Source organism: Erinaceus europaeus, chromosome 7 (genome assembly GCF_950295315.1).
Source record: "Erinaceus europaeus chromosome 7, mEriEur2.1, whole genome shotgun sequence".
In the NCBI taxonomy this organism is placed as follows: Eukaryota; Metazoa; Chordata; class Mammalia; order Eulipotyphla; family Erinaceidae; genus Erinaceus; species Erinaceus europaeus.
The window spans coordinates 100412116-100439375 of record NC_080168.1 but is presented as its reverse complement, the minus strand read 5'-3'; the positions used below and the strand labels follow the sequence as shown (position 1 = coordinate 100439375).

The 27260-nt window shown below is 40.0% G+C and overlaps 1 protein-coding gene across 1 annotated transcript in view; it reads left to right on the top strand.

The window, feature by feature from the left end:
- The window catches only part of XPOT (exportin for tRNA), a 53604-nt gene that overhangs the window by 9898 nt on the left and 16446 nt on the right, over positions 1–27260 (top strand). The window contains exons 4-17 of the mRNA XM_007516862.3: positions 8845–8901; positions 9453–9522; positions 11947–12165; positions 12989–13173; positions 13272–13440; positions 15485–15721; positions 17790–17828; positions 17951–18013; positions 19214–19338; positions 21316–21460; positions 21603–21722; positions 22145–22239; positions 23096–23165; positions 26644–26882. Of these exons, the coding sequence (XP_007516924.1) occupies positions 8845–8901; positions 9453–9522; positions 11947–12165; positions 12989–13173; positions 13272–13440; positions 15485–15721; positions 17790–17828; positions 17951–18013; positions 19214–19338; positions 21316–21460; positions 21603–21722; positions 22145–22239; positions 23096–23165; positions 26644–26882 (1833 nt within the window). The remainder of the gene's footprint in view (positions 1–8844; positions 8902–9452; positions 9523–11946; positions 12166–12988; positions 13174–13271; positions 13441–15484; positions 15722–17789; positions 17829–17950; positions 18014–19213; positions 19339–21315; positions 21461–21602; positions 21723–22144; positions 22240–23095; positions 23166–26643; positions 26883–27260) is intronic.

The window sequence follows — 27260 nt, the reverse complement described above, 5'->3', positions numbered from 1 at the left end:
CACGTGGAGCCAGCCAGCAATGGCCGACCGCGGGGGGAGAGCAGGGAGCGAGACCTCAGAGAGGGAGAGCCGAGAGCCCAGAGAGAGCGAGGGGAGGGGTGAGGGGGCTTTTTATTGGGCGACAACCAGGGGTGACGTGTAGGGCCAGGATTGGTTGAAAGGGGGCACTCTAGGATTTAGCGAGGCATAGGAAAACCTGGGGGCGGAGCCAGGATTGGTTGAAAGGGGGCACTCTAGGATTTAGCGGGGCATAGAAAAACCTGGGGGCGGAGACTGCATCAGAATAAGTCCTCAGCAACATCTCCTCCTATCCCTTTATATCTAAATGGACACAGTAAAGAAAAATGGAGCATGCTTAAATGTTTTAGAGGAATGCCATGCTCAGGTGGGAAGATGTAGGACTTTCTGTGGAGGAGGGAAGGCTTAAATGGCTGCCAACCTTGTGAGATTTAAATGTCCTCCTGTGCTCAACCCCTCTTCAGAGAGAGAGACTTACCTGGAGAGACTCATCTCATAGGTTTAAGCGCAGCCTGCTCAACCATCTCTTCACAGTATCTCTACATCTTTTCTATCTTTCTATCTAGTAATTGCATAAGATGTACAAAGTCTATAAAAGACTATCATGGGGCAGAAACCTTTTGGACATAAGCCTAAATGACATAACAAAATAGGAAGGGACACGAAGGGGAGAAGTAAAAGTCAGTGGGGTGTGAAGGGAAGGATTGGTGTGTAAAGGAACATTCCCTGCTTGAGTGGGGAAAAGGGCAAGGGTACATAGTGAGGGGGCGGCAGGAGGCATGACCCACCAAACAGAGGGGCTATTTGGCATTGTATAGTCCTCAAGGCAACAGTCTGTAAAGTCTATGAATTACTCAGGATTAGTCTATGAAAAACCAGCAGCGTGAAGGGAAATAAGCTGCTTCAAAATTGTGTAAAATGTATATAGGGTATGTCAGAAAGTCCGATACAAGTCTCAGTCCGAAGTAGATGGCTAGGGGAGGAATTGGCAGGGGATGCAACGCTGCATGAGGGAGGTCAGCCGCTGGAATGTTGCTCTTTTGTAGATAGCTAGCTGGAACTGCCAACACGTAACAAGCAGGTCAGAAGCAGGAACGGTAACCAGGCATGAAGAAAGTTCTGTCCTTGGAATTCGTGTATCAGGTTCTTCAGATCACGTTGAGTGACATCTAGGGTTTCGGGGGGTGTGCCACGGTAGTCGTGCCATCTAGTGAGTGACGTCAGGGTGTGCAGGGGTTCAGATGGTTTTTCCGGGATTCCTGTGAAAGAAACACAAACAATCTGCTTCTCGTGGTTAATTTGAACTGGTAACAAGTTATAGGTTTGTTATAGTTGGTACCTCGATGATTATAATTGGTTTAGAATCTCTTTATGATTTATTAAAAGGTCATCTAATGTGACCTCCTGTAGCAGCCTCTACCGCAGGATCTTGAGACCAATTTTAGCTAAAATATGTATTTTAAACAGACTCAAATTGCTTAGAGAGTTAACGCATATTCGTGACAATGATTTTAACGTTTACAGTGCCAGATTGATGCCAGATCTGTTGTGGATTAATTTCCACAAGATAGTTTACAGGGCACCTTTGGGGGCCCTTCAAAGGTGTCCTGTATATAAAATTTATATAGTTTAGTTTTGGGAATGAATAGTCACGTTCAACATTTAGACTTTTACCTAAATAGTAAGTTACCTTAACAATTAATATTTACCTTGTCTGGTAAAAGTGTAGCTGTAGGGTTACACTTCTGACCGTTAAGTTAGTGTTACCAAACTTGAGACATACCCATAAACATTTAGTTATAACAAACTGGAGGAAAAAGAACTTTTGTTATAAAAACACATTATTTAAAAACAATTCTAAATCTGTCATTAGTCACACAGTTTAAGACTAAACACTTACATATATACCAATACTATATATAAAATTCAAAAGAGGGAGAAAGAAAAAAAATTTTTTGGAATGTTTCTGGACGTCTCCAGAAACTTTGGCTGCGTCCAGCATTTTTATATAAGGCCAATAACCTTTTAGAGTACTCCAAGCAGATGGGTCATGCAAAAAAAAAGAAAAAAAATTTTGTCATTTAACACACTCATTCACAAAAACAACTGGCCAGTTATAAAATAAGACATACAGGGAAAGGGTAGGAGAGAGGTCTCTGTGAGCCAGATTTGCAGGTTCTGCCATGTCGTATTACGGGTCCTGGGATGTATCCTGCATCTGGTCCTCTTGTAGTATTTCTTGTTCTTCAGGAATAACAGCGCCATCCTGCGGGTATTGTCGGACATGGCGGGCAGGAACCCAGACAGGTTTAGAGAAATTTTGAGGGAAAATGCATGCGAAACCCCTTCCCATGGTCAATAATGGGTCAGGCCCTTTCCAAACTTTATCGAGTGGGTCTCTCCATTTCACCTTAATAGATGGGAGGGTAGATGGTGTTTGCCAGTGAAGAATAATAGGGGGTAAGGCTGAGTTATTGTAAATATTAAAGAGATTTAACGTAGTTAAGGCTTTTGCTAGCTGGATATTGGGGGGATATGTTCCTCCTTTATCTTTATTTAGTTGAGCCTTCAGTGTTTGATGGGCCCTTTCGACAATGCCTTGTCCCTGTGGATTGTAGGGAATGCCCGTGGTATGAGTAATATTCCAGAGGGAACAAAAATCTTTAAATTGTTTGCTTGAAAACATAGGTGCATTGTCTGTTTTCAAAAGTAATGGGACCCCCATAACGGCAAAACAAGAGAGCATATGGCTTACAAGCTTTTTAGCACTTTCTCCTGTCTGAGCTGTAGCCCACATAAATTTAGAAAAGGTATCAATTGAGACAAACACATATTTTTGTTTGCCAAAGTTTGGTATGTGGGTGACATCAATTTGCCAAATAGCATTAGCTTTTAAACCTCGGGGGTTAACCCCAAGGGTCTGGATAGCAGGTGTCTTTATGAGATTTGCACAAGAAGAGCATGTAGCAAGGATATGTTTTAACTGTGGTACAGGAACATCAGGGAATCGAGCTTGAAGGCCTTTAAGATTAACATGGGTTAGAGAGTGAAAATTAGCAGGATCAGAGACAGAGACTGGGAAAGTTCCTGTGGAGGCAAGGCGGTCAACTGCGGCATTCCCTTCGGACAGGGAACCAGGAAGAGGGCTGTGGGAACGAAGGTGTTGAATATACAGTGGTTGGGTTCGAGAACAGAGCATAGAGGCGATTTGAATCAAGAGAGGGGAAAGTGGGTTGTCATCAATTTTCACATACGAACGAGCAAGCCATGGAAGTAAGTTAACAGTATACACACTGTCAGAAAAAAGGTTGAAGGATTCTGGTACAGCTTTTAGTGCAAGAAAAACAGCATAAAGTTCTTTGTACTGAGGGGAATTATCAGGAAGCTCAGTAAAGAGAGGTTTAGGAGATTGTTTGTCTGGGTAATATATAAGGGCAGCAGCTCCCCTTTTTCCGCCATCAGTAAAGATTGTAGGAGCAGAGGGAATGGGATCCCGAGAGAAAAGTTTAGGTGCTAGTAGAGGCAGAAGAGGTAAAGAAGCTATCAATTTATTAGAAGGAAAATGGTTATCTATTTGTCCTGGAAACCCCACGAAGCTTATGGCAAAGCGGGAATGATGGCGTATAAGCCACTCTGTATCTGTGAGAGAAAAGGGCAGAATGATTAAATCCGGTTCTTTCCCTAAGACCTGCACAGACCTATTTCTCCCTTGGCGAACCATGAATGCTAACGCATCTATCTCAGTGAGGAGTCTTGGAGCTCCTCCTACTGGCGTGTGAAGCCATTCGAGAACCCCATGGTCTTGCCACAGTGCCCCTACTACTGTGGGGGTGGAGTTGAAGATTAGAAGGTTTACTGGAGAGGAGGGGGAGAATCGAACAAGGTGCATGTCCTGGAGGGCCTGGTTAACCCTTTCCAGTGCCAAGGAGGCCTCGGGAGTTAACTTACGTTTTGAAGAGGGCTGTTTGTTTCCTTTCAACAGGTCAAACAGTGGTTGGAGGCAGCTTGTGGGCAGATAGAGATACTGCCTAAGCCAATTTAAATTTCCTAGAAAACTTTGTAAAGAAGCAAGAGTAAGGTTAGAAGGGAAGGTAACATTAGGTTTTAAGGGACGAATTTGCGTTAGAGAAATCTCTGAACCTAGGAAGGATATTGGAGGGATTAGCTGTATCTTCTCAGGGGCTACATTAAGGCCGCTTTTCTTTAATGCAGGAATGAGAAAATCACGTAAGGCATAGAGATCTGTATCTGATTTTCCCCATATTAAAATATCATCTGTATAATGAAAAATATTAAGGCCCTTATGAATATATGGGACAAGGGCAGATTTAACAGCCTCCTGACAAATTGTAGGACTATTGGCCATACCCTGGGGCAGCACCACCCATTCAAATCTGTCAGCGGGGCTGGCATTATTAATAGACGGAACAGAGAAGGCAAAACGTTTACAATCTCGCGGATGCAAGGGGATAGAGAAAAAACAATCTTGTATATCAATAGCTATGATTGGAATTCCCGTGGGAATTGCAGAAGCAAGAGGCAAACCCCTTTGGGGGGAGCCCCAGACCTGCATGGTTTTATTTACTGCACGGAGATCTTGAAGGAGGCGCCATTTTCCCGAGCGCTTTTTAATCACAAAGACAGGAGTATTCCATGGGCTTCGAGAATGACGAATGTGTCCCAAGGACAACTGCTCTCGGACGAGCTCTTTTAAAATTTTTAGCTTATCCCTAGGTAAAGGCCACTGTTCCACCCAGACAGGCTCATTAGAAAGCCAGCTTAAGCGGGGTGTTTGGCTACGAACAGTGGCATTTAGTATTGGGGGTGCTGAATAGACCTGGTATCGCGGGAATGAGTTTTACGCTCTGCAGAGGCGTCTGTGGATATCCTAACATTAAGACACTCCAGAAGATCCCTGCCCAGTAAGTTGGTGCTAATATTAGCTACCAAAGGGCGGAAGTGTCCAGTAGAACCTTCTGGGTCTTCCCACATAAGCGAGTCTCGTGTGCAAAATGCTCTTGTCATCCCTCCTATTCCATGTAAACTGGGTCCAGGGATGAGTTCCCAATCTTGGGGAACCTCTTCTTGCCTTAAAATCGTCTTTGCTGCCCCCGTGTCAATCAAAAATTTAAAAGGAATATTGCCAATCTTTACTGTCATAGAAGGGTGACCTTGTTCTAAAACAGGAGTGGTCCACAAAATCTCAGGCCCCGAATTTGTACCATTCAGGGGCGAACCATCTTTATGAAATTGGGACCAACAATCTCTCTTCCAATGAAACCCCTTACGACATCTTGGACAAACAGTACGTGGTCTCTGGCTCCCTGACTGAAAGCGGGGTTGCTCTGGCTGGAGGCGTGGTTTCCCTGACTGGAGGCGTGGTCGCAACTTATCAGGACATTGGTTACGCCAATGTCCTTGGCGACCGCACTGAAAGCAGGCCCCGTTTTGCTTACGTGGGGCAACTGCATAGACCTGCGTCGTAGCGGGTGTCCCATAATTGCCTGATGTAAGCTCCTGTGTCGCTAGAATCCAATTATCTGGGTGTAGGTGTTTAAGATTAAGGCATACCTGACGGAATTGTGGTGTCATGCCTTCCCAGACAATAGAGCGCAGGAGTAGTGTGCGGACGTCAGGATTATAAACCTTTCTCTCTAAGCTTCTCTTCACCCTTGAGATGAAGCTCGCCAATGACTCATCAGAGCCTTGGTGAAAAGAGTTAATGGGAGCTGATGGATCTACATCAGGTGTGGTCACCCTTTCCCATGCTTGTGTTGCACAGATGCGTACCTGTTCAAAATAACCAGTTGGAAACCTGGCTTCTGCCTGCTGAGCTCCAGATTCATAAGCTCCTGCTCCAAACAAAGCATCAGAATTCCATTCTATCTGTTTGTTACTATTTTCCTGCGATTGCCTAGAGCACTCATCGCGGAAACATGCCTGCCACTGAAGATAGAGAGGGTCTGGGAGTGCAGCACGAGCCAGTTCTTTCCAGTCTTGTGGTGTATTTAAATGCTGGTAAAAGCTTCTCAAAACGGACTTGGTCCATGGAGAGTGCATACCGTCCTCCCTGACTGCTTGCCTGAGCGTTCCAAGTTCTTTCGAGGAATATGGCTGCCACGGCTGAGGGTTTTGTTTAGAAGGGGCCAAGTTTACCGGGAATGTGTGGATTTGGTCCGGTGGCGCGGGAGAGGGAGCTACAGAAGTGGAAAGTTCAGTAGAAACTGCTGTAGTGGCTGCAGGGGAGACTAAACGCATATCTACGGGGACGGAGCTCCCGGGGTGGACTGCACATGGTTTAAAATCCTTAAATGCTGAAAAAATATCCTTTAGCTCTCGTATCTCTGCCACTAGATCTCTTAATGGTGATGTATCAGCAGGGGGCGGGGTCAGGGACGAGGAAGCCTCAGGCGGAGCTGAAACCGCGGCAGCAGGGGCCGGGGGCGGGGTCAGGAAAATGGAAGCTGCAGGCGGAGCTGAAACTGGGACAGCAGGGGCAGGGGCGGGGTTCAGGAACGCAGAAGCTGCAGGCAGAGTTGAAACCGCGGAGGCAGGGGCCGTGGGCGAAGCTGAAACCGGGACGGAAGGGGCAGGGTTCAGGAACGCAGGTGGAGCTGAAACCGGGATGGAAGGGGCGGGGTTCAGGAACGCAGGCGCCTCAGGCGGAGCTGAAATGGAAGCTGAAACCGGGACGGAAGGGGCAGGGTTCAGGAACGCAGGCGTAGCTGAAACCTGAACGGCGGAAGGGGGTGGGGTCAGAGGAGGAGCGTCCGAACACGTGTGCGTGTCTGTGGGAACAGAATTCTTGGGTTTAGCTGCTGATCGCTTAGGATGTCTAAGTCTTAAGCACATGTGATTTAACTCTCGTACCTCAGCCTCAAGGTCACTTATCCTTATGGCATACCACGTTTTACATATCTTGAAAGTGGCGACCACAGTTAAAAAAATCCAAGGGGTAGCGAAAATTAAACCTTTTATGACAGCGGGAATCTGTCCCAGGTCAAGAAATAATGACTGGGACACCTCCTCATAAAACGAGAAATTTCCCATAGTGGAGGGAAACGCGGGGCCACAGAAGTGGGCGGATGCCACTTACCTGTGTCTGGGCGGTTTCGGAGACCTCAGGCCGGGCGTGGTGTGGGTACGGAACACGATGGGCGCCAGATGTTGTTGAGGTGGTCTGGTGTCGGGCTGCACCGCGGAGAAGAGAGCGGACGTCCAGAGCAAAGGGGTACACAGATCTTTATTATAGGATGGGGGGGGGAGGTTTGGTTCAGACCACGTGGAGCCAGCCAGCAATGGCCGACCGCGGGGGGAGAGCAGGGAGCGAGACCTCAGAGAGGGAGAGCCGAGAGCCCAGAGAGAGCGAGGGGAGGGGTGAGGGGGCTTTTTATTGGGCGACAACCAGGGGTGACGTGTAGGGCCAGGATTGGTTGAAAGGGGGCACTCTAGGATTTAGCGAGGCATAGGAAAACCTGGGGGCGGAGCCAGGATTGGTTGAAAGGGGGCACTCTAGGATTTAGCGGGGCATAGAAAAACCTGGGGGCGGAGACTGCATCAGAATAAGTCCTCAGCAACACTGTACTGGGGATCAACCCCAGAGCTTTGTGCATACAGGACTTGGACTTTACCATGATTCTTTTTCCCAGGCCTGACTCTTCATTAAAAGCATACTGTAAATATAACATCCCTCTATGATCAAAACACTTCAAAAAATGGAAATAGATAAAAGCATAATGTAATTTACTTTTTTCATGGAAAGTATTAGTCTTGTGTTACTAGTTTAGAAATCAATATTTATATTCATGTCCATGATATGAATAAAAACCCTAAAGTCTTAGGAAATTGAACCTAGTTAAACCTCACTTAAAAACTTTTTGAGGGAGCCAGGTAGTGGTACAGTCCATTGATTACACACACTGCTTCACCGCTCATGAAGCCTTTACTCCTGGGTCCTGGAGTGCTGTAACATGTGCACTCAACCAGTTGTGCTACCATTCAGCCCATATATTCTTAGACTTTTTTTTTTCTTTTTCTTTTTTTTTTTTTTTTTTCTCCTCCAGGGTTATTGCTGGGCTCGGTGTCTGCACCATGAATCCACCGCTCCTGGAGGCCATTTTTCCCCCTTTTTGTTGCCCTAGTTGTTGCAGCCTCATTGCGGTTATTATTGCCATTGTTGATGTTGCTTTTGTTGTTGGATAGGACAGAGAGAAATGGAGAGAGGAGGGGAAGACAGAGAGAGAGGGGGAGACAAAGATAGACACCTGCAGACCTGCTTCACCGCCTGTGAAGCGACTCCCCTGCAGGTGGGGAGCCGGGGGCTCGAACCGGGATCCTTACGCCCGCCTGTGCGCTTAACCCACTGCACCACCGCCCGATCCCCAGACTTTTTATTCTGTATAATATTCTTACAGCTTTTGACCTGTTTGTGGCACACTTGGTAGAGTGCACACATTACCATGTGCACGGGCCCTGGGTTCAAGGCACCCAGTCACCACCTGCAGGGGGAAAGAAACAGTCCTGCAGGTATCTGTCTTTTTTCCCTCTCTCTTAATTCTCTGCTGGAGGTATGGTGGGGGTGGGGGGATCCACCAGGAGTGGTGGATTTGATGTAGAGGCACCAAGTCCTAGCAGTATTCTAGGTTTGTAAAAAATAATAATAAATGAAAGAAATTAAAAATATATGTGAATGTGGTAAGTAAAAGCAATAAATACAAAACAAGCCAAAGATCAATCTTAAGCAACTTGTCAACTGTGTTACTCACTAATATTTGCCTTTGATCTTCCCCATAGTTCTTATTCATTGTGTCTAATTTTCTTTTTCAGTGATGATCACATAAAGTTTTTCTGCTTTCAAGTATTAGAACATCAAGTTAAGTACAAGTACGGCTTTTCTTACTGTTTTGAATCAGATTTTTTGGAGAGACCATTTTACAATTGTATATGAATGAAATTTTAAATAATAATTTTGTTAAATTATTCCCTTTTTGTGGGGGGCATAATTCAGCTTTTTAAAGTGACAGTGGGCAATATAGCTAATTTAGATTTGTTTTGATTTACCAAAACAAAATGTCTAGGAAGTACTAAGTTCACTGGTTAGATAAAACTGCATCTATTATTTTCTTGCTTAGAGTTGTATGGCAACATGGACATAGGTATCAGAAGCCCTGCATTAGTTAGGGAAAACAATGAAACACTAGTCAGTTGACCCTTAGTTTATTTGCTGATTTATTCTATAAATCACAGACATCAGGAAATGGACTGTCATTTAAACAATAATCTTAACTGTCACTACCACCTTTCAGAGCAGTGATGAGATATTTTACCAGTCTATTTGGGGGAATTTTAAACAATTGAGTGCTAAGCCATTTTTTTTTTTCTTTCAAATCTGTAAAACCACAGACACTATTATTTTTCTTCTCTGTTTTGAATAGATATTCGGAACTAACTACTGTTCAACAACAGCTGATTAGGGAGACGCTCATATCATGGCTTCAAGCTCAGGTAAAATAGTCATTACGTTTGATAACCTCAAATTACCATATATTTAACTTTTTTTTCTGCCTCCAGGGTTATTGCTGGGGCTTGTTGCCTACACTACAAATCCACTACTCCTGGAGGCCATTTTTCCCATTTTGTTGCCCTTGTGCTTGTTGTAGTTGTTATTGTTGTCATTGCTGTATAGGACAGAGAAATTGAGAGAGGAGGGGAGGACGGGGGCGGGGGAGAAAGGTAAGACATCTGCAGACTTGCTTCACTGATTGCGAAGTGACCCCCCCTGCAGGTGGGGAGCCAAGGGCTTGAACTGGGATCCTTACAATGGTCCTTGCACTTTGTGCCATGTGCACTTAACCCACTGCACTACCACCCCGCCCCCACATTTAACATCTTGTAGAGTATTGGTCTTAGAAGATCGTGGATAGGTGAAAATCTAATCACTGGACCAATTCAATTTTTATTTTTCACTTTTTTTCCTTTTTAAAATTTTTTATAATGATTAACAATATTGTAAGATAACAGGTACAATTCCACACAGTTCCTACCACCATAGTTCCTTGTCCCATCCCCTCCATTAGAAGCTTCCCTGGCTTTTTTTTTTTTTTTTGGTATTTTTTTTTATTTTATTGATTTAATTTTTTTAATTTTGATTATTTTTATTGATTTAATAACGATTGTAGGATAAAAGGGTACAATTCTGTAAAATTTCCACCACCAGAGTTCTGTACCCCTTCTCTTCCATTAGAAAGTTCCCTATTTTTAAAAAAATTTTATTTATTTTTTTATTTATAAAAAGGAAACATGGACAAAACCATAGATAAGAGGGGTACAATGCCACACAGTTCCCATCATCCGAACTCCATATCCCATCCTCTCCCCTGATAGCTTTCCTATTCTTTATCCCTCTGAGAGTGTAGATTCAAAGCCATTGTGGGATGCAGAAGGCAGACAGTCTGGCTTCTGTAATTGCTTCCCTGCTGAACATTGGCATTGACAGGTCGATCCATACTCCCAGACTGTCTCTCTCTCACCCTAGTGGAGCGGGGCTTTGGGGAAGTTGGGCTCCGGAACATATTGGTGGCGTTGTCTGTCCAGGGAAGTCTGGTTGGCATCATGGTAGTATCTGGAACATGGTGGCACTTCTCCCCATGCAGGTGGGGAACGAACAGGGCTCCAGCCCTGGTCCTTGTGCACAGAAGTCTGGGAACTCCAGCAGGTTCTTCACCACCCAGCAGCCCAGCACAGCTTTTCAAATCATTTTTCCCGGGAGGGGGTTGGAGCAGTGCAGGAGATGGAAGGGGATTGACCCATGGCAGAGACAGGGAGCAAAGGCAGAGGTCCAGGACCCATCTGTCTCTGTGGCCACCTCACCAGGGACCTGGTATCTCAGCCACACAACCCTGATGCTCTCTGTTTCACTCTTAAAAGTAGGCCCTGTTAAATATTTCAAAAATTTATCAAAGATATATATATATATATATATATTTTTTTTTTACCAGAAAATTTCTCAACTGTCCAGTAATAATGCCAGTGCCAAAGATCAAACCTGAGACCTCTGCTTTCCAAGTCCTGTGCACTACCACTGCACAGTCTCTGACTCAGTAGAATTTCTTGTTTTGCTTTGCTTTGCTTTGCTTTGCTTTGCTTTGGTTTTGGTTTTTACAAGAGCACTGCTCAGCTCTGGCTTACAGTGGTGCAGGAGGTTGAACTTGGGTCTTTGGCACCTCCAGCAAAAGTCTCTTCTGTAGTACCATTATCCTATCTACCCCTGCCCCAGAATTTCATTATTTACAAAAAATTCTTTATTTTCATTTACTCTAGCTAATCTTAATATATAAAGCAACTATATAGCTTGGTTTCTTGTTTTCCTTAAATAACAAGAGCTAGAAGAAACTCCCACCCATCTTTTTCCAGACAGAGAGGAAGAGAGGGAGAGGGAAAAACACCATAGCACCAAAAACTTTCTCTAGTGCCATGACAGCTGGGCTTGAACCTGGGTCATGTGCATAACAAAGCAGGCTCACTGAGGTTGAGCTATCTGTTCTCCTGCTGATGGGTCATTTAAAATACATTGTAATTTTCTTTTTAAAAAAACCTTTTCAAAGATGTGTTTTTTTAATTTTTATTTATTATTGGACAGAGACAGAGAGATGTTGAGAAGGGAAGGTGAGACAGAGAGAGAGAGACAGAGAAAAACCTGCAGCCCTGATTCACCATCCTGCAAGTGGAAATAAGGGGCTAAAACCTGGGTCGTGCACTGTAACGTACAATTAAGCAGGTGCGCCACCACCTGGCCCCAATACATAGTAATTTTCAAATAAACTTAGGGGATTGCTAATGTAGGCCATGTTGAAGTTTGGTAGATTTTCCTAAACAGCAAAATAATGTGTTTGAATATTTTTAATTTAATTTTGTGGATTTTTCTGTCAGATGCTGAATCCTCAACCAGAGAAGAGTTTTTTACGAAACAAAGCAGCCCAAGTCTTCGCCTTGCTTTTTGTTACAGAGTATCTTACTAGATGGCCCAAGTTTTTTTTTGATATTCTCTCAGTAGTGAACCTAAATCCAAGGGGAGTAGACATATACCTGCGAATTCTCATGGCTATTGATTCAGAGTTGGTAGATCGGGATGTGGTACATTCATCAGAGGTAAGTAACATCTCGTTCATCTTCTGTGCTCAGTGTTTAAGAATAATTAGAATTTTAACCAATGTTAAGAATTTTGCTTTAAAAAGAAACTAAAACATGGGACTTCTTTCCACACATACTATAGGTTGATATTTGAGTGTTCCTTAGTTTTTGTTCAAGGCAAGCTCTTTATCTTGTGAAATATAGATATTTATGTTCTCTACGACAACTTAAGGACATATGCTCTGTGCTTGCCCCTGTTACATAGTCACTGAACGAGGAGGAGGTGTTTCTGGCTCAGCATTACATTCTTCTGTATTCTCAGCCACATAAGTCGTCTCCTTGGTGTTTCCTTATTCCTTCATCACCTAGTACAACTGCCTCCTTATTCTTAACACATTGATATGACTTTCTCCTTACACTTAACACATTGAAGTAACTTAAAATATGTATGGTAATTTAAGGTCATTTTATGTCTGTCATGTATAGTTTTTATTTAAAGAGTATCATGCTTTCAAAGTTATTGTCATTTTAGGTAGTCTAGGTGTCATATTTTCATAGTATTGAGAACTAACTTTTATCATGTGCTTCAGATTTCTAAATAATACTTATAGTTTGTGCTTAATAGTGGATTAAGTCTAACATTGAGGAGTAGAACTAAAAGGAAATAAACTGAATCACAGGAAATGATTTTCAAGCTGATAAATAGTAATAATTGGCAGAGAAAATGTTAACAAATTTAGAAATTTCATGGTCAGGAAATTACTATGTGCAACTCTTCAGATGTCAAACGTTATTTTGTGATGTAATCTGCTTTGCTTATAAGGTGTTCTGGTTTTTTTAGGAGGCTCGTAGGAATACTCTAATAAAAGATACCATGAGGGAACAGTGCATTCCAAATTTGGTGGAATCGTGGTACCAAATCCTTCATAATTATCAGTATACTAATTCAGAAGTGACTTGCCAGTGCCTTGAAGTTGTTGGGGCTTATGTCTCTTGGATAGACTTATCCCTTATAGCCAATGATAGGTAAGTATGCAAATGCATTTGAAATATAAACTTGCAAGATAGAGTATATAAATCTTGAATCAAAAAATGTTTTAACAATAGCATTTTTCCACTGCCAGGTTTATAAATATGCTGCTAGGTCACATGTCAGTAGAAGTTCTACGGGAAGAAGCATGTGACTGTTTATTTGAGATTGTAAATAAAGGAATGGATCCTGTTGATAAAATGAAACTAGTAGAATCTTTGTGTCAAGTATTACAATCTGCAGGATTTTTCAACATTGACCAGGTCAGTTAATTTATGTGTAAAATCTTAAAAATTGTTATTAAGTATAGTTAGCAATTTTAAAATACTTTTAAAATAATAAAAATGATAGTAATAATAATATAGTGGTGTAATTCCCCCCTTGAGATAATAGTCTTGAGATACTGCATACAGAATATGAAAATGTTCACTGTAGCATTTGCCTTGGATAGTAAATTGCAAAGTCTCAAAACAGCAGACCTAGGATGCTACCTACAATTATTCATTTGTAATAACTTACATAATATAAGTACAACTTATTCACAGGCCATATTTAAGTAGTCCAGGATACTGTTAACATGACAGTACATTTTGACCAAAATTAGACTCAGTAATTGTAAATGTATTATTTATTTATTTATTAGTGAGAGGGAACAGAAGGAGATAGAGATAGGAAGAATCAGACATGACTCTGGTACATGTGCTGCCGGGGATCAAACTCAGGACCTCATGCTTGAGAGTCCAGTGCTTTAGCCACGGTGCTACCTCCTGGGCCACTGTAAATGTATTTTCATATTCATTTGAGCTGTTAGAATCTAATACTAACAAGGCGGTAGCTTTCAGTATATAAATTAGTAATTTAGAAGGAAAATTTAAAGCTTAAATATTTTTATTTATAAAATGGAAATATCTACAAGACCATAGGATAAGAGGGGTACATTTCCATACTAAGGTGGATACTTTTAATAGTAGTTCTGTTTCTTAGTAGCACATTATATACATAAGATATATGCATTTGTTGTATGTGACTGGATTATTAGAGGATGTTTATTGAATTCAACAGAAAAACCAAAAATCTTTTACAGTTTTATAAAACTGGCAATGTCTACAAGACTATAATTATTAAAAATTATTGCTTTAAAGGGGATGTGTGTGTGGAGATTGTTTCTGGCTGAGCACACAAATTACAGTGCACAATGACCTAGGGTCAAGCCCCCAGTTCCCATCAGCAAGGGGGAGGCTTCACAAGTGCTGAAACAGCACTGCCAGTCTCCCTCTTCTGTTTTCCAGTTTTCTCTCAATTTCTGACTCTATCCAAAATAAACAAAGTATGGGGGAGGGCATCTCACTTGGTAGATACCCATATCCTGGTGTGTGTAGGCTGGAGTGCCTGCACTACATAAAACAGGATAGATTGCACCAGAGGAGCTCTGTCGGTGGTGGAGTGGTACTATGGTATCTCTTCTCTGTTTGCCTCTGGTCCATCTTATTTTTCACTATAAAGAGAGGATAAAAAGTTGTGTTGGGGGAGTCGGACAGTAGCACAGCGGGTTAAGCACACGTGGCGTAAAGCGCAAGGATCAGCGTGAGGATCCTGGTTTGGGCCCCTGGCTCCCCACCTGCAAGAGAGTCGCTTCACAAGTGGTGAAGCTGGTCAGCAGGTGTCTATCTTTCTCTCCTCCTCTCTGTCTTCCCCTCCTCTCTACATTTCTCTCTGTCCTATCCAACAATGATCCAATAACAACAATAATAACTACAACAATAAAATAACAAGGGCAACAAAAAGGGAAAATAAATAAATATTAGAAATTATCATTGTCTCCATTACATAACAATAATCCTGACATCTAATAATAATAATAAAAAAAAAACCTCCCACCCTCCACCTCCCCCCAAAAAAAAGTTGTGTTGGGGAAGCTGTTCAACCGTGTTATAAATGCATGAAGCCCTGGGTTCCATCACTTGCACCACATTAAGAGAGACAACTTGTAAGTAACAACAGAATTCAAATTCTAAAACTTTCCCAGATAAATGGTGGAACTGTAATTAAGGAATGTTAATTTAAACTTAAATCCTGTGATAAATCTACACTAAATTTGAGAGTCCCTTTTAATTTGTTTTTCAGTTAAGAGTTAGAGAGAAAATGAAGGAGACTACAGCACTGAAGCTTCCTTCAACGTGTTGGGGGCTGGGCTTGAGCCTAACCTGTGTTATATACATGGCAAAGTAGCATACTGTTTCAAGCAGACGATTTTTGTGGGTTTACTCATAGGTAGTTTAAACTGAGGTCTGTCTTGGTTGCTTATAGGAAGAAGATGTTGACTTTCTGGCAAGATTTTCTAAACTGGTAAATGGAATGGGACAGTCGTTAATAGTTAGCTGGACAAAATTAATTAAAAATGGGGATATCAAGAATGCTCAAGAGGCATTACAAGCGATTGAAACAAAAGTAGCACTTATGTTGCAGCTACTAATTCATGAGGATGATGACATCTCTTCCAATATTATTGGATTTTGTTATGATTATCTTCATATTTTGAAACAGGTAAGTCCTTTAATCTTTTTATGTGGTATAATAGAATCAGAAAGTACAGGATATTAAAATAGTTACCTATAAGTCTTGGAATGGTACCTGCAATTGTATATTTACCAAACTTTCAGGCAGCACAGACCAAACTTCATGTCATAAGGAAATATAATATCTTATGGTAATATTTTTTGTCTAAAATTAGATCTAGTAATTTTATTTCCATCATAATATAATTATATTTACATGGACTATTAATGTATGTCTCTTTATTTAAATTAATTAGCAAAAAAGCAGAAGTAACTTAGTTCTAAAATGTTCTAAACTGGTAAATGGTATGGGACAGTCGTTAATAGTTAGCTGGACAAAATTAATTAAAAATGGGGATATCAAGAATGCTCAAGACGCACTACAAGCTATTGAAACAAAAGTAGCACTTATGTTGCAGCTACTAATTCATGAGGATGGTGACATCACTTTTAAGTTAACAAGCTTCAGAATTAAACGTTTTATTATTTTATTATTATTTTTTTACCAGCGCACTGCCCAGTTCTGGTTTATAGTGGTGTGGGGGGACTGAACCTGGGACTTTGGAGCCCTCGACATGAAAATCTCTTTACATAGCCGTTATAGTATCTACCCCTGCCCAGTATGATTTATTTTTATTACATATACATTGTGTAATGTTTTATAGTAAAAACTACCCCTACAGAGTTGTTTTCAATAAAAATTTAAAATGTGGGAGGTATTAATCTCCATGTTGTAGCAATAGTCTTTTTCAGATTTATTTAAGAGAGAGATGGAGATGCACACACACAAGAATACCACTCAGGTCTATTGTGGTATTAGAGACTGGGGCCTCTGCAGTCTCAGACCTAATTATATATCCTTTGCCCTAGCAGTTTGAGCTGTCTGGGCCTATAAATATGTCTAAAAATCAAATTGATCTGGTGGCCTGGGCGGTGGTACAATGGATAAAGCATTGGATGCTCAAACGAGATCCTGAGTTGAATATAAGAGATGCTGTGCTTCTCTCCCTCTCATTAATCTTAAAAACAAACAGCAACAAAAGATTCATCTGTATGTCCAATTATTTACTAAAAGTGAAATTGTAGTTCTTAGGTTAGGCACACTGTAAATACAAAGAGGTCCTAGAGGGGCTGGCAGTGACACACCCAGTTGAGCACAGTTACTGTGTGCACAGACCTGGCATCAAGCCCCTGCTCCCCATCGGCATGGATACACTTCACAAGTGGCCAAGTAGGTCTATAGGTGTCTGCCTTTCTGTCTCTCATCCCCTTCCCTCAATTTTTTTTTCTGTCCTATCAAATAAAATAAAAGGGCCATGTGGTAGCACAGCGGGTTAAGCACATATGGTGCAAAGCACAAGGACCAGAGTAAGGATCCCACTTTGAGCCTCCCAGCTCTGCACCTGTGTGTGTGGGGGGGTCACTTCACAAACAATGAAACAGGTCTGCAGGGGTCTGTCTTTCTCTCCCTCTCTCTGTCTTCCTCTCATCTCTCAATTTCTCTGTCCTATTCAGCAACAATAATAGTAACAACAACAATAAACAAGGACAACAAAGGGGGAAAAATAGCCTCCAGGAGCAGGCACCAAGACCCAACAACCCTGGAGGCAAAAAAAAAAAAAAAAAAGCCAAACTGCCCTTCAACAAAAGTTGTGTGTATATTTTAACTGACCTTAAGTTATTAGAAAAACATTTGTAGGGAGTCGGGCTGTAGTGCAGCGGGTTAAGCGCAGGTGGCGCAAAGCACAAGGACCGGCATAAGGATCCCGGTTTGAACCCTGGCTCCCCACCTGCAGGGGAGTCGCTTCACAGGCGGTGAAGCAGGTCTGCAGGAGTCTGTCTTTCTCTCCTCCTCTCTGTCTTCCCCTCCTCTCTCCATTTCTCTCTGTCCTATCCAACAACGACAACAACAACAATAATAACTACAACAATAAAACAACAAGGGCAACAAAAGGGAATAAATAAAATAAAATATTAAAAAAAAAAAAAGAAAAACATTTGTATAAGCAAGTATATGTATAGGAAACCTAATCAATTATTGCTTATTTTTTAAACAGCTTACAGTGCTCTCGGATCAGCAAAAAGCTAATATAGAGGTAATTGACTTTTTTCTGTGTCTTTTGAATCAATGACAATCTGTGTTTGCAGTTTACCTTGAAATACAAATTTTAAATAATAAAATTAAAGGCCAGTTGACAACCCATGTTTTATTCTTCAGGCAATCATGTTGGCAGTTATGAAAAAATTGACTTATGATGAAGAATATAACTTTGAAAATGAGGTAAATCAACTTCTTTATTTCTTTACTGAGGCACTATTGGCTTATTGTTTAACCTACATCAAATGAATATTCCAAGTTTTGATATTTGTAGAACCCTTTAAAATAAGAACCATTTAAAAGATGAATCTTACTTACATTGAACTTGTCCTTAGGCAAAATTAATGGAAGCTTTAAGATCCTTCATTTTTGGTCTTTTGTCTTTTTTTTTTTTTTTTAAGATTTTATTTATTTACTGATGAGAATGATAGGGGGAGGGAGAGAGAGAAAAAAAAAAAAGAGAGAACCATACATCACTCTGGTACATGTGCTGCCGGGGCTTGAACTCAGAATCTCGTGCTTGAGAATGTAATCTACTATGCCACCTTCCAGACCACAGTATTTTGTCTTTTTTTTTTTTTTCCTCAGGCAGTTCAAAAAAAAATTAATGAAAATGTTTTGTCCTTTTTAAAAGCTCTTTATAGCAACATCTATTCTAAAACTGATAACCTTATTGTTAATAAAATCTTATTCTTCTCTCTGCTTCTCCTCCTCCACCCTCATGCATTTGCAGTTTTAACCCTCCTCAGGCTGACTTTTTCTTTCGGCTAGACAGACAGATATAGAGACAGCATAGCACTAGAGCTTTACCCAATGCTGTGATATACACTCATGGTGCCCGTGCTCAAAAGCTGCAGGGTATGGGTATGTGTACTGCTCAGTGCAATGTCTCATTTTATTTATTATGAGTAATTGATAAATGGAGTTCAGCTAATTATCAAAGAATGGGAATAAGGAACTTAACTCTTTGGAGTGGTTCTGACTAGAGTCCTTTTTAAAAAATATTATTTATGAATTCGAGAGGAAGGGAGCTTAAATAGTATTTCAAATGGTTACTAGGAAGATCAAGGAGTGTAAATAAGAGGCAAAATTTCTTAATTACTGAGCCTTTTTTTTTTTTTTTTTTGCTTCCAACTTTATCGCTGGCCTGAGCCCATCTTTATTCTTAGCGTCTTCCTTGTACTGTTTCTGATTGTACTTTTTGAGATCTAAGTCTGTGTTCAAAAATTCTTATTTGTGAGTAAGAGGAAAAAGTTTACTTTGTATGTTTTTTTATAAAAAAAAATATTGAGAACTGTATTAAATTTGTAAGTGCTAAAGACTGAACTAATTGTGATTAAGCACTTTTAACAATTTTTAAATGAGAATTAAAATATATTTTAGGGTGAAGATGAAGCTATGTTTGTAGAATATAGAAAACAACTGAAGTTATTGTTGGACAGACTTGCTCAGGTTTCACCAGAGCTGCTGTTGGCTTCTGTTCGCAGAGTGTTTAGTTCTACACTGCAGTAAGTTTACTGTTGATTGTATTAAAGAATCCAGTTCTTCTGTGTGATGAGTCTACAGTGATTAATCTGTATTACTTAGATTTTACATATAAATCTTTAAAATAGTGCATTGTCACTTTACATTTATTTTATTCCTTGGGTAGAGAGATGTTGCTCTTTGGAAAATCATAAAATGGATCCCACTGGTTATTTCTGCTTTTATGATACAATTTTTTTAGCTAGTAAAATTAACATTTGCTCTGGCTTTTTTGAGGGGGTTGTTTTATAGTGCTGTCATTGATAGGAATATAATTTCATTATGCAAGAGGACCCCACAGTTCTTTTCCATTCCTTCCTTCTCTTTCCCCTAAGTCCTTTGCTTTGATCCAATTCACTATGTCCAATCCACATTTCATTTCATGTTTTCCATCCCTGTCACTATTTATCAAGTTCCATTTGTAAAATCAGTTGGTATTTGACCTTCTCTTTTTGGTTTATCTCACTTAACATACAAGATGACTCAGAGATTACGACCTCATTGTTTTTTATTTCTTTTTACCACTGAATAATATTCCAGTGTGTATATATACCACAGTTTGTTGTTTTTTTTCGCCTCCCTTCAGTTGTTGGACATCTGGTCTGCTTCCACGTTTGGGGTATTACAAATTTTGCTACTATGAACATAGGTATACATATATCACTTTTTTTTTTTTTTTTTTTTTTGCCTCCAGGGTTATTGCTGGGCTTAGTGCCTGCACCATGAATCCACTGCTCCTGGAGGCCATTTTTCCACCTTTTGTTGCCACTGTTGTTGTAGCCTTGTTGTGGTTATTATTGTTGTTGATGATGTCATTAGTTGTTGGATAGGACAGAGAAATGGAGAGAGGAGGGGAAGAGAAAGACACCTGCAGACCTGCTTCACCACCTGTGAAGCAACTCCCCAGCAGGTGGGGAGCTGGGGGCTTCCTTAAGCGCCGGTCCTTGTGCTTTGTGCCACGTGCACTTAACCCACTGCGCTACCACCTGACCCCCATACATCACTTCTGATAGGTGCTTTTATTTTCTTTGGGTAAATCTCCAGGAGGGAACTTGCTGGATCATAGGTAGGTCTTCTTAGAAATCTCTAGACTGTTTTCCCCAAAAGTTGGACCAATGTACATTCCCATCGGCAGTGCAGAAGTATCCCCCTTTCCCCACACCCTCTCCAACATTTGTTACCATTCTTTTTTTTTTTTCTTTCTTTAATTATTGGGATTAATGATTTACCATCAACAGTAAAACACAATAGTTTATACATGCATTACAGTTCCCAGTTTTCCACATAACAATACAACCCCCACTAGGTTCCAGGACCTGAAACCCCCACTCAACCCCAGAGTCTTTTACTTTGGTGCAATATACCAATGCCAGTCCAAGTTCTGCTTAGTGTTTTCCCTTCTGATCTTGTTTTTCAACTTCTGCCTGAGAGTGAGATCATCCCATATTCATCTTTCTGTTTCTGACTTATCTCACTTAACAGTGAAATCACCATTTTTAATAGTTGAGTAGTATTCCATTGTGTGTATAGACCACAACTTGGTCAACCACTCGTCTTTTGTTGAGTTGCTTCCAGGTTTTGGCTATTACAAATTGTGCTGCTATGAACATAGATATATATGTCTTTTTGGGTGGGTGTGTTTGGTTCCTTGGGATATATCCCTAAGAGAAGAATTGCATAGTCATAGACTAGGTCAACTTCTATCCTTCTGAGAATTCTCCAGACTGCTCTCAACAGGGGTTGGACCAATTTATATTCCCACCAGCAGTGCAGGAGGGTTCCTTTGTCCCCACAACCTCTCCAGCATTTATTGCTGCTACCTTTCTGTATGGCATTCTCACAGGAGTGAAGTGGTATCTTATAGTTGTCTTTATTTCCTCTGGCTTTTTAATCACAGCAGCTTTTTTTTTTTTATCTGCACATCACTATGTAACAAATGATCTTACTGATACACTTGGCAGGAATTGGCAGACTACTCGGTTTATGGAAGTTGAAGTAGCAATAAGATTGCTGTATATGTTGGCAGAAGCTCTCCCAGTATCTCATGGTGCTCACTTCTCAGGTGATGTTTCAAAAGCTAGTGCTTTGCAGGATATGATGCGAACCGTAAGTATACTGGAGATATTTTGATATAGTTTTAAATTTTTCACCATAAACTAATGGGTGAATTTTTGTTAGATTTATTAATGCTCAAGGCATGCTGATACTGCATTAAGTAAGGATAGATTTCTTGACTTTTCTATTCCAGTTGGTAACATCAGGAGTTAGTTCCTATCAGCATACATCTGTGACATTGGAATTCTTTGAAACTGTTGTTCGATATGAAAAGTTTTTCACAGTAGAACCTCAACACATTCCATGTGTGCTAGTAAGTATGGACTTTACTTTTATTTTTGTTTTGATGTTTGTGTTTGAGCTCATGAACATAGTATTCCATCTTATAATAGTTCTCTTTAAAATGTATAGTATATGTCTCATATTAAAAGATCACATAATTCGGGGTATTGCTTGATGGCTAGAGTATATTCCTTGCCCATGTGAGCCTCTGGGTTCATATCATGGAGCTGTGTTCTGGTTGCTCTCTTTTATTATTATTTTTGTAATTCCTCAAGGACCATTTATGTGTAATATATGACTACTTGAAATATATATTCCTGTGACTGTACCTCTTACTGCTTTCTGCCTTCTAGGAGCTAAAAAGTATAGTTTTATGAAAACAAAAAAGTTCTGTGGCAATAGCACTAAATGCTTGACGAAACAAGCTAGTAAATAATATCTCTGCTTCTTTAGATGGCTTTCTTAGACCACAGGGGTCTTCGGCATTCTAGTGCAAAAGTACGAAGTAGAACTGCTTACCTGTTTTCTAGATTTGTCAAATCTCTCAAGTAAGTACAAAATGTTAGCTATTTTGTTCATTTTTTTAAATTTTTTCAATTATTAAATAAGATATTTACATTATTTTCTTTTTTATTAATTTATTTTATCAGAGCACTGCTCAACTTTGGCTTATCTTGGTGCCCAATATTGAACCTGACAACTCTGTTGCCTCAGGCATGAAAGTCCTTTTGTATAACCATTATGCTGTGTCTTCAGCCCATATGTAAATTAATTTCCAGGATTTTGTGTAAGATTTGACTCTTTCTGGTTTGAGGTATTTTTTTTGTATGATGTGACTGATTTTTCTGCTCACTAGCCAGTAATTTTGCTCACTAAAAGTCTTTTGTTTATACTTAACTATGCTGTGTAACACCTATTACCAATGACATTTTCTTAAAGCTAACATTTTTATTATTAATTAAATATTTTGATTTATTGAATAGAAGCAGAGAGAAATCAAGAGGAAGGGAGACAGAGAGAGAGAGAGACTTGCAGCACTGCTTCACACTTGTCAAACTTCCTGCAGTGGGGACTGGGAGCTTGAACCTAGGTTCTTGCACATTGAAACGTGCACTCAACCGGTACACCACCATCCAGCCCCAACATCTGTTTTTTTTATTTAGCCAACAATGCTGTTGCTGTGGTTCATTATACCTTCTTTGAAATTATCAGTAATAGAGATATCTGGAAATACATATCCTAGACTTATTTATATGACTTTGTACTGTTCTTTGCTGTAACATTTTTGGTATGACCGCTATTTGTTCCTAGGCTTATGAGTTTATAATCTGTTTTAATTATAGATGTGCTTAATAATCACATTTGACTAGTATAGAACTGAATTTTCCCTTTTGTTTTACTTAGTAAGCAAATGAATCCATTCATTGAAGATATTCTGAATAGAATACAAGACTTATTAGAGCTCTCTCCACCTGTAAGTATTAATCCTTACAAGTTTAGATTTTCCCCAAATATCTCTGAAGCTGCACAAGCCATTAGTTTTTTTTAAAATTCATTTTTATTGAGGTAATACTGGTTCAGAAAATTAGGTAATTTTGTGATGCACCATATTGAAATTCAACACTGTATATACTATTATCATGTGCACTACTGAAAATACAATTCGCAAGGCTGGAAAAATAAATCAACACTAGCACAAAGGACTTGCATGCTTGAGGTTTAATCCCAGCACTGACAACTAAGTGGTTCTCTGTTTTCTCTTTCTATCCCCATCACCCTGTTTTCTGTCTCATTCTCATTAAAAACAATAATAATAAAATAAAAGTGGGTGGGAAAGACAGCAAAATGGTTATGCAAAAGACTTTTATGCCTGAGGCTCCAAGCTCCTAGGTTCAGTCCCCAGCATCCCAATAAGCTGGAGCTCAGCAGTGCTTTGCTATTAAAAAAAAGTGTGTGTGTACACAAACATGTATGTATGTATGTATACTTAAATCATGTTTCCAAAGCCATTAGTGTTAATGCCTTAGAGACATTTGTTTTAATAGGAAGGAAGGTTGGATATGTAAAGGTCAGTTCTATTTATATAATTATTAAGGTAGAATAAGCAAAACAAATTGGATTGTCAAAAAGTCTTGACACATTTTTGCACAGAAAAACACATGACTTTTCTGACAACCCAATAGAAAGGAATCAAATGTTGACTGATAAATTTGGCTGTGTGAGATATGTCCTATACTCTTAGAGATATATTCTAGTAAAATATTTTATGGAGAAGGAAAAGTTTAAATTTCTAAGTTGTTTTGATATAATCACCACAGCCTCTCTAAAGTGACTACTACTTAGATTGATTTTTTTTATATATATATAACTTCAGGCTTTGGGTAAAAAAAAAAAAAGTACTAGTTGGCTTACGTATTTTGGTGTCCAATTCATTTGAAAGATTTGAAATACTTTATAAGTACATTTGACTTAGACCTGTTTTGTTTAAATAAAATACTGACATTGACTCATCTTTTTCATTTGACATTACTAGAGCTGTCACTGGTAAAAATAATAACTTTTCTTCTTTCAAAATAATACAAGTATTAAGGGCATTGATGTTATGAGATTTCACTGTATGAGAGGTTACCAGTAAACCGTAAGGCTGAATTTTCCTTGGCAGTTCACAGTGACCTCATTGGGCATTCAAGACATTCAGAAAATCACATTTAGCCCTATTATATTATAGATATTAACAGTTTCCCATGGTTTATATATAAATAGGCAATTGTGGTATACTTGTAATCTTTTTTTCCCCAGCATTTAATAATAGCTAACTTATAAGCTTTAAAAACTTGATAACTTTTTACTAAATCTTGACTGTTTAGTGACGTTTATAGCTATTAATTGTTAAATTAAAACTTAATTTTTGTATTAGTTCCTAGAACTATTATTTTTAGTGGTACTGAGTAAATGTTACCTTTTAATTAATTAATTTGTTTTGGATGCTGACAGAGAAATTGAGGAGGGGTAGACAGGGAGAGACACCCATATCACTGTTTCACTGCTTATGAAGCTTTCCCCTTACAGGTGACTAGGGGTTTGAACCTGGGTCCTTGTGCATGGTAATGTGTGTTCTCAACCAGGTGTGCCATTACCCAGCCCTCATTTTAGTTATTTCTAAATAGAGGTATATTGTAAGAGATAAAGAATTATTTTACAGTAAAATACTACATAATTTATCTCTTTAGAGCATGTTTTCTTCCTTTCTCTCTTTCTTCCTCCTTTTTCTTACTAGAGCACTGCTCAGCTTTAGCTTGTGGTGGTGTCTATGGCCATACCACCCTGAACATGCCCCATCTCATCTGATCTCGGAAGCTTGTGGTGGTAGAGATTGAACCTGGGACCTCAGAGCCCAAGACAAAACTATTTTGCATAATCATTATGCTGTCTCCCTAGGTTCCCCCTCCCCACCTGTGCACATAAACACACACACTTCTTTTTTTGTTAATGTGGAACAGGAGTGAAACCAGGACCTCACTTATCTGTGATACTGCTAAGTGGCCTCCATTCCCAGTTTTCTATTCTTTATTCCTCAGAAAGGGAGACACAGAGAGTAGAGATGTCATAGCACTGGTCTACCATCAGTGGGACTCCCTTCCTTCCCAACCCCATCTCAGCACCTCACATAGGTGACTTCAATGCTTTTGACCAACTTTTCATTCTCTTTAGCTCAAGTAGATTGTAAGAGAGGGAGAGCTACCATAGCACCAGGTCTTGCTTTGGCACTTAGACACTCATGTGTGGCACTGGGGCTAAAGTACAGTCCACAGACATGGCAGGACACACATCCTGTGGAGCTTCTGACTGATTCTGTATTTTTTCTTTTTTCTTTTTTTTTATATAGAGACAGTGAGAAATTGAGAGGGGAGGAAGAAATAGAGAGGATGAGAGACATCTGCTTCACCGAGTGAAGCTTTCTTCCTGCAGGTGGAGACCAGGAGCTTAAACCTGGGTCCTTGCACACTGTAGTGTGTGGTTAACCAGGTGTACCACCGCCTGGCCTCTCTTCCATTATTTCTTACAGAAGCTTAACTGTTGACCCTAGGGGAACCTCTTATATTTGTTTCATTCCCTTAACCTCTGTGACTGCATAATTGTAAAAAAAACTCACTAATGAAAATAAATGGAATGCTTGCTCATGCTTGAATGAGATCTTTTCTCCCCTTCTACTTAAGGTTTTATTTTCAAGCAGCCTACATTGCAGCTTTAATGTGTTGTGTATGTTAACTACATGATTAATTTTTTTACTGGGATTAATGGTTTACAGTAAATATAATTACTGGTACATGTGCATAATTTTTCAGTTTCATGCAAAACACAATCACCCCCAGGCCAGGTCCTCCTCTACCATCATGCACCAGAACCAGAAAGTCGTCCCCCTACTCTCCCCCGAGTCCCTTACTTTGGTGCAATACACCAAACTAAGTGATTTTTGTTGTTATTCAAGTGTTAAATACTTTTAACTTGTATGACGTGTATACTAACACTCAAAATATTTTTTGTATACTTCATCCTGAAAACATTTAATAAATTTTCACAAGTGAAAAGTTAGGAAGCTAATTATTATGGCCATTTCCAAGAACTTCCTAAGGGCTTTAACTGGATTGGGGTGTGTGTGTGTCTAAGTAAAGATGTATCTGTCAATTAATGAGAATGTAGGCTGGAGAAGGAAAATCAAAATATTGAAAATTTTTAGGCCACTGTGTATTCCTTTGGCCTCTGTTGCAGTTTTATTTCCATTACTAACTCTGGGAATTTTTTGTTGTTGTTGTTGTCTCTGTAAATACCTGATCTATTGATACTTTGTATTAGTGAGTTGATGGTGATATTTTTTTTTTATCTCCCATCCCTTATATTCATATTCTGCCTTAAATGAAATAAAAAACTTCAATAAGACTATTTTATTCTAGGAAAATGGTTACCAGTCTTTGTTGAGCAGTGATGACCAACTATTTATTTATGAGACAGCTGGGGTATTGATTGTTAATAGTGAATACCCTGCGGAACGGAAGCAAGCATTAATGAGAAACTTGTTGACCCCTCTAATGGAGAAGTTTAAAATTCTATTAGAAAAGTTGATGTTGGCACAAGATGAAGAAAGGCAGGCATCTCTAGCAGATTGTCTCAACCATGCTGTTGGATTTGCCAGGTGAGTGTGAATGCACTTAAAATTGTAAAGTGGGGGGAGGTCGGGTGGTAGTGCAGCGGGTTAAGCGTTTGCACAGCACAAGGACCGGCATAAGGATCCCAGTTCGAGCCTGGGCTCCCCACCTGCAAGGCAGGTCGCTTCATGGGTGATGAAGCAGGTCTACTGGTGTCTATCTTTCTCTCCCTCTCTCTGTTTCCCCTCCTCTCTCGATTTCTCTCTGTCCTGTCCAACAACAATAATAGTATTGACAATAATAATAATAACTAAGACAAAATGGGAAAAGTGGCCTCCAGGAGCAGTGGACTATTCATAGTGCAGGCACTGAGCACCAGCAATAACCTTGGAGGCAAAAAGAAAAATAAAAAATTGTAAAATGGG